The sequence below is a fragment of the Sciurus vulgaris genome (genome assembly GCF_902686455.1).
Source record: "Sciurus vulgaris genome assembly, chromosome: 15".
Taxonomy (NCBI): Eukaryota; Metazoa; Chordata; class Mammalia; order Rodentia; family Sciuridae; genus Sciurus; species Sciurus vulgaris.
Window position 1 is genome coordinate 24,579,913 of NC_136476.1, and position 7,907 is coordinate 24,587,819.

The 7,907-nt window shown below is 40.1% G+C and overlaps 1 protein-coding gene across 1 annotated transcript; it reads left to right on the forward strand.

The window, feature by feature from the left end:
- Nucleotides 1-986: 986 nt before the first annotated feature.
- Nucleotides 987-2,141, forward strand: LOC306644727 (ubiquitin-conjugating enzyme E2 E3-like). Its single transcript, XM_079111957.1, is given in 2 exon segments — nucleotides 987-1,460; nucleotides 1,462-2,141. Coding segments are annotated over 2 exon segments (624 nt in total). The 5' UTR covers nucleotides 987-1,118; the 3' UTR covers nucleotides 1,744-2,141.
- Nucleotides 2,142-7,907: the final 5,766 nt, after the last annotated feature.

Here is a 7,907-nt window from a genome sequence, read left to right on the forward strand (position 1 = left end):
TGGTATGAAAAATGGTGGAATGAGACAGACATCATTACCCTATGTACATGTATGATTACATGAATAGTATGAATTTACATTGTGTACAACCATAGAAATGAAATGATGTACCCCATTTGTGTACAATGAATCAAAATGTGGTCTGTAAAAAATAAAAAGAATAAAAAATAATCTTAAAAAATTTCCTGTGTCTCTAAGCTCTTAGTATCTAAATGGAATCCATATATGCACTAAGAAAGGCAAATCTAAATATTGATGTCAAGGAGCATCAGGAAAACTTTAAATGTAACAATAGACAAAAAGAAAGGCATTTCCTCAATATACTTACACATTGACACAGAAGGAGCAAGTGTTCTGATATCTAAGTAACCTACTTTCCTTATAGTTGGGTGGCTTAAAATATTATAATCTTGCCAATGTTTTGCTCTACTCCACTTGGCCCTCTGTCACCTCTCTTCCTCATCATCCCCTCTTTGCTTCTATCATGATACTTTTCACCCTTTGACATTGATCTCTCATCTTTCTGAAGTCATGTTGGTCATTGAAATCATTCATTTTGATGACAGATGGATTTTGTGTTTTTTGCCCGAGTAATTTTTTCATTACTAAAAAATTTTTGAATTATCATAGTAACCCTTGAAAAGGATTGTAATAATTTTAAGCTATCCAATGTTTCATGGTGGCAAGTTACTGCTTCAGAATAAAGTTTAAAAAGAGGGGGAACTTGCTGACTGCGCGGCCGGGAGGAGCTGAGCCGGGCGGCGGCGGCGGGAGGCCACAGCGCGCGGGGGTCTCCCGCGTCCCCTCCGCCTCGCCGGGAGCTCGCGCCCTCGCCCAGCCGAGCTCCCACCCCCGCTTTTTTCCGAAGGCGCTGGGCGGCGCCACCCTCCGGCCGGAGCCCGGCACTGCACAACCCCCTCCGACTTTCAATGTTCCACACTCCCCGGCCAGAGCCTCCTCGGCTTCTTTTTTCCCTCCCCCCTCTTCCCCCCCCCCCCCCCCAGCTGCCTCCATTTCCTTAAGGAAGGGTTTTTTTTCTCTCTCCCTCCCCCACACCGTAGCGGCGCGCGAGCGGGCCCGGCGGGCGGCCGAGTTTTTCAAGAGATAACTTCATCAAGATGTCCAGTGATAGGCAAAGGTCCGATGATGAGAGCCCCAGCACCAGCAGTGGCAGTTCAGATGCGGACCAGAGAGACCCAGCCGCTCCAGAGCCTGAAGAACAAGAAGAAAGAAAACCTGCTGCCACCCAGCAGAAGAAGAACACCAAACTCTCTAGCAAAACCACTGCTAAGTTATCCACTAGTGCTAAAAGAATTCAGAAGAAGCTAGCTGAAATAACCCTTGATCCTCCTCCTAACTGCAGTGCTGGGCCTAAAGGAGATAACATTTATGAGTGGAGATCAACCATACTTGGTCCACCAGGTTCTGTATATGAAGGTGGTGTGTTTTTTCTGGATATCCACATTTTCATCAGATTATCCATTTAAGCCACCAAAGATTACTTTCCGCACGAGAATCTATCACTGCAACATCAACAGTCAGGGAGTCATCTGTCTGGACATCCTTAAAGACAACTGGAGTCCTGCTTTGACTCTTTCAAAGGTTTTGCTGTCTATTTGTTCCCTTTTGACAGACTGCAACCCTGCGGATCCTCTGGTTGGAAGCATAGCCACTCAGTATTTGACCAACAGAGCAGAACATGACAGGATAGCCAGACAGTGGACCAAGAGATACGCAACATAATTCACATAATTTGTATGCAGTGTGAAGGAGCAGAAGGCATCTTCTCACTGTGCTGCAAATCTTTATAGCCTTTACAATACGGACTTCTGTGTATATGTTATACTGATTCTACTCTCTGCTTTCATCCTTTGGAGACTGGGAGACTCCCCAAAAAGGTAAATGCTATCAAGAGTAGAACTTTGTAGCTGTAGATTAGTTATGTTTAAAACGCCTACTTGCAAGTCTTGCTTCTTTGGGATATCAAAATGTATTTTGTGATGTACTAAGGATACTGGTCCTGAAGTCTACCAAATATTATAGTGCATTTTAGCCTAATTCATTATCTGTATGAAGTTATAAAAGTAGCTGTAGATGACTAGGAATTATGTCATTTGTATTAAACCCAGATCTATTTCTGAGTATGTGGTTCATGCTGTTGTGAAAATGTTTTATCTTTTACCTTTGTCAGTTTGTAATGAGAGGATTTCCTTTTACCCTTTGTAGCTCAGAGAGCACTGATGTATCATCTCAAACACAATAAACATGCTCCTGAAAAAAAAAATAAATAAAAAAATAAAAGGAGGAATTCCCAACAGCTCTAATGTAATCAGCAGAGGAGAGATCTCTGGCATCCCTTACACATTTCTTTGGCAATCACTTTATCCCACACTATTTACTCAATGACAAAAGACTTTGATATAAAAGAGAGAAAATGAGTTTAAAAAAGAAAAACACTAACAAAAAGCAAATGGAACGCAATCTAGTATTCCCTGGTTTGAAGTAGTGAATTCTCAGACTCTGGGGTATTCTTTTATACTTTTATATGAGAATCATGTAATGCTTGACGTTAAATGAATTTCTGAAAACAATGTAGAAAAGTAAATAACTTTATAATCATACTTTAAATTCCATAAAGACAAATAATTGTATTTATTGTGCACAAGGATTCTGCTTGAAGATGAGTTATGGACAGAATATGCAAATAACCTATAAAACCTAATTGTGATTTGTTACAATTTTCATATACCATATGAAATGTAAACATTTAATTGTTGGTAATTGAGCTTGCTTTTCCTGAATTTAATATAACCCATTGCACTGATTAGTCTATATGGGTTTCCAGTGCTTCTTTAACTTGACTTCCAGTTTATCTTTCTAAATACTTTATAGCTAACAATGATATTTCACAAAATCATTCCACGTTTGAACTGCATCCAATTCTGAGATCTGGCTTTGAAAGTGTATTCACTGCAATGTCCGAAGCTTGACATCATCGATAAGATCTTCAGCTATCATGGTCTAAAATGCAACTTTCCTTTGTCCCTGGTGCCCTTCAGTTTTTTCTTAACTCATCCAGTCACTTGTTTCTCTTCCATCGCCTCTCTCACAGTTGAACTACAAGATCCAATTCCAAAAGATGGGGAGGCCAGGCTCCCTCCATGAGATGCATTAAAAATGGGTGGAGATTTTCTCCATGGCATAGGCCACTGCCAGCTTCTTGATAAGGAAAATGGTCAGCAAATCTAAGATGCTTCTGTCTCACTTTTCAGGACCCTGACAGAGGCTTCAGGGCACTGCCATGTGCCCTTTTGGCACAGAACCAAGAATGATAACCAGCTCACTGGCTCATTTTTTGGCCCCTTTCCTCTTCATTGGAGATGCTCTGACTAGGTGCCTGGTTACCACTGTGTATGCCTTCTGGCCTGCTCAGCTTTTCCTCTGGGGTCCAGGAGTTTACTTATCTCCTGCTGGAAGTTGGGCACCATCACCTCTTTTGTGGCTTCCCCATGTTCCCACACCATTGACCGGGCTGCCAGGGGAAAAGAACACCAGTTGTCTCTTAGGTGAGGTTTTTTGCTATTCTTTTATTTCCCCCTTTCTCTGGTGAGAGTCTCAGAGAGGCTCTTTAAGTAAAAGCAAGTTACAAAAGAAAGGTCCAAGCTTTGGACAAGAGACACTGAGTTAGGTCTGAGCACTGGTAGCCAATGGGATCGCAGGTTGTGTGGGTCCTTGTTCTGATTGGTCAGCAGCACCAGAGCAACCAATAGGAAGTCAGAACTGCTAGGGAGGTGATGGGAGCTCTCACTGGCAAATCTCCCACCAGGTTGTCTCCTGGACCTGTCCCAGGCCACCTGACTACAAATGTTGATTAGTTCCTAGAGTAATATGTGAATGCACTGCTGAACAACCTGTTCCTACCATCCCGCTGAGGCTGCTGTGGAAGCTTGCTTGGCTCAGCAGCAGCCGGACTCCTAGAAGATGGATCAAGAACAGGTGAGACGTCTGGGCCTCTTCTGTGTTGGCAGTTTGTTCTGGGGTCTGCTGTGGATGTCACCTACAGACCTGAGCCTATGTGGCTTCTCTGGCTTCAGGCTGCTTTCCTACCTAACTCAACCAGGCTTTTATATCCTAAGGGCTCTAGCTTAGCTATTGAGCCAATTGGGTCCTAGCTCCACCCTTTTCCCACCCACTTCCACGGAATTTTTATCCTCAGTACTTGTTCACCCTCCCCATCTTTCCTCCATTACTCCATCTTTATTCCCTGGGCCTGTTTACAATTGAATTTTCTTACCCCCAAACCATTTTGTATACTAACTTTATTCTGTTTTCACAGACTTTCCATTATTGTAGAGCAAGGAATGGACATTACACTGAATTACATTGCCAAAAAATAACATTGAAGTCATCTATCATCTTACAACCCAAAGTTTCCCAACGTGAACATTTGTTACCTTCAAGCCTAAACAAGATTATAGTTAAATTTCATCGTGTAGTGTCTGGCATATCAATTCATAAAACCCATAATGCATGAATGGATAAATTATTGACAGGAGGGAAAAGCTGATGACTGTTACTGTGAAACATGGTTAAAACACACACATGCTAGGCTTGTACAGTAATGTCTTAAATTTATAACACACTTTCTCCATCATACTTGCCTATTCCTCTGGGAGATAGCTGGATTGTAACCAGCTACTTGAATTCTGTCATGTGAGATTATATTCTGTACCTTAAGAGATTGGAGAAAAGAAATAGAGACAGGGATAGAGATAGAGACACAGAGAGACAGAGAGAAAGGGGAGGATGTAAGCACATGGTGCACAAACTACAGAAGCAGGAGACAGGAAGCAAATGGATTGGCAAACTTTCCTTTATTCTGCAGTGAAGTCAATCCATCAGGCACGGAAGGGCTCATTTTCTGGGTATGAAAATGGCCCCCAGTTTACAAAAGGATTCTGGGTTTTATAATTTACAATGAGAGTGAATGAATCATTGGAGACTGTGAATGGGCCCTTTGCAAAGTCAAGGACCTAGATGTTCAGGTTAAAATTTTAACTCAGGAATGCAGTTGTAAAAAGTTTGAAACTCATTGTCACTGGGAAAAGCTCACAACTCGGTGTTCACTGCTTATCTTCTTCCTCTGGGACCCATTATTACCTAGAGCTTCACTATTTGCTTTTCTCCTTCCAGGACTTGTCAGCAATGGGAAAGGAAAGGGGTCCAGGACCCCTCAGTATTCTCCTTCCTTTAGGACCTGTTGTGGTTGGGAATGGGCAAATGTTTGCTTTTGGTGGACATGCTGGAGATGAACCCAGGAAGGGATGAAAATTTGCCTTTTCCCTCAGGGCCCAGTATTACTGAGAAAGGATGTACTGGGAGAGGTTTAATGTTTGGCTATTTTCCCTTCCCTTCTCCCAAGTCACACTGTCTCTCTGTTTTTCCTGGGCTGTCTTGTAGGAATATTATTTTACATAACCTTTCAAAGGGAGCACAAAAGGAAAGAAGCAGCAGTGGAATCCCACAATCTAGATAAAGTATTTTGCTAACATGTTATACCAGAAATTATACGCTTGTTTTACTTTTTTACCATAATTTGTGTTTATTGCATTTGATAAGAGGTGATTTTTGCCACCTTTGATTTAACTTTTAAAAAATTCAAGAGTCTCAGTTAATATGGTCATTAACCATTATGGTGTATAGGGAATTTTTTTTTACTGCAAATAGGTTCATTTTTTCCAACAGTGTATTTGCTCCAATTCATAATCTCCTCAGATTAGCTAAGTAACAAATACAGCTATGGAATAAAATTATTCTAATTCCAACAGGGCCCAGTCAGCATTGCTCGATAATTATCCAAAACATACCACATGAAAACGTTAGGCATTGCTTTTTAAAAATAGTGTCGTACTAAGACAAGCAGTTTGGGAAAGTCTTCTCAAAACTAGTTTTAAAGGTATTAGGTGGGGAAAGGGACTTAAGGGTCCTTGTAAAAATGAACATTTACAAAGTCATCTTCCAAAGTTGTTGTCCATTGCAAAATGTAAACTTCCAGTAAAGTTTCAATTTTTACTTTGCTTGGATGCTTTTGTAGAGTCCTCGCAACTGTCCAGTGAATTGGCCACTTTCCCATTTTACACAGAGAAAAAAATAAATTGAGAGTGGTCACATATTTATACTGTGCAACTTTGGCAAGCATGTGTGTGGGATGTGGGTTTATACTGTTAGAATAACAGAAAAATGTTGGACTCACAATCTTGTTAGGTGCAAATAAAAGACATTTCATGTCTTTATACAACAAAACAAATACACAAACAGAAAAACTTTTTAAGAAGAAAAGGTAAACAATCATGCATACAACTGGCAAGTGGTAGAGCAGGGTTCCAACCCATGTCTACAAGGTTTGAAAGCTCCTGTTCCTTGGTGATGCTGTATCCCTTGAGTCCAGTTCCAGGTGGAGTTAAACATGAGTAGTGAAGGCTAATAGACACAGATCAATGTCTTTGAAAGAATCACTGAAGGTGAAAACCCTTTGACTCTTGAGGCTGTGAAGTGCTGGTCATGATTTCTCAAGATCTCTTGTAGTCATCAGTGTTCATTTGGCACTGTTCTGTCCAATAGAGTGTAAGCACACATGTGGAGGTTTCTGGTAAAGCCAGAAACTAAGTCTTCTTGTTTCCACTTTTTCTTGCCTGAAAAGATGCTGAGAAAAGGAACTGAAGCAGCCGTCTTGAGACCATGAGTTGGGGAGAATCAGGAGAAAATTTTACATGCTAAGCATAGCTGACTGAGAAAGAGGGAGGATTCTGCAGGCATCATTCAGAAACTGAACAGAGGTGGATGTTTATCCTATTGGCACCTATGAGACATTGCTTTAGTGGTTTCTGCTATTTACAGAGAACATAATCTATTCAAGAGGGTGGGGAGAGATTTAAAATTTTTATTAACATATTAATGGGGTACAGTGTAACTTGTCAATTTAGAGTACACTGATCAAATCAGGGTAATATGCATTTCCCTCTCCATGACATTTCCTTATGTTTGGAGTCTTAGAACTCCTCTCCTCTAGATCCTCTAATATATGTGATCTATAGTCACCCCAATGTTATACAAAGAACAGAATTTATTCCTTCTATCTAAATGTGTTTTGCTCCTAGCTATCTAACTTTTCTTTATCCTCCCCCACCATCTTACAAGACTCTATTAGTCAGTATTCTGCATTTGGATAGACATATTTATTTTTAGTTTTCATATATGGGAGAGAACATGTGGTACTTATCTTGCTATGTCTGACTTATTTATTTAACCTATTGTCCTCCAGTCCTATCCAGTTTCCTACAAATTATAGGATTTCATTCATCTTTATGGTGGAAAAACATTTCACTGTGTATCTATTCATCAATCAGTGGCCACATAGGTTACTGTGTTTTGGCTATTGTTAATTGGTCCTCAATAAACATTGAATTAGAAACCTCTCTTTGGTGTCCTGATCTCATTTCCTTTGGATTCTAGATCTACTCCTAGTTTTTTCAGGATCTCCATACTTTTCTGGATATAATTTACATTCCCAAAAACAATGTATAAGAGTTATTTCTCCACATCCTTGCCAGCTTTTTTTTTTTTTTTTTTTTTTTTTTTTTTTTTTTTTTTTTTTTGTCTTTTTGATCAATTCCATTCTGACAGGGGTGAAATGATATCTCATTGTATTTTTTTTTTCCATTTTCCTGATGGCTAATGATATTGGCCATTTTCATATATTTGTTGGTCATTTGCATTTCTTCTTTTGAGAATACCTATCCAGGTCATATGCTCATTTTTAATTGGATGGTTTCACTGGTATTGACTTCTTTGAGTTTTTTTACACCCTGGCCATTAATGCCTCATCATATGAATACTTTGCAAAAATT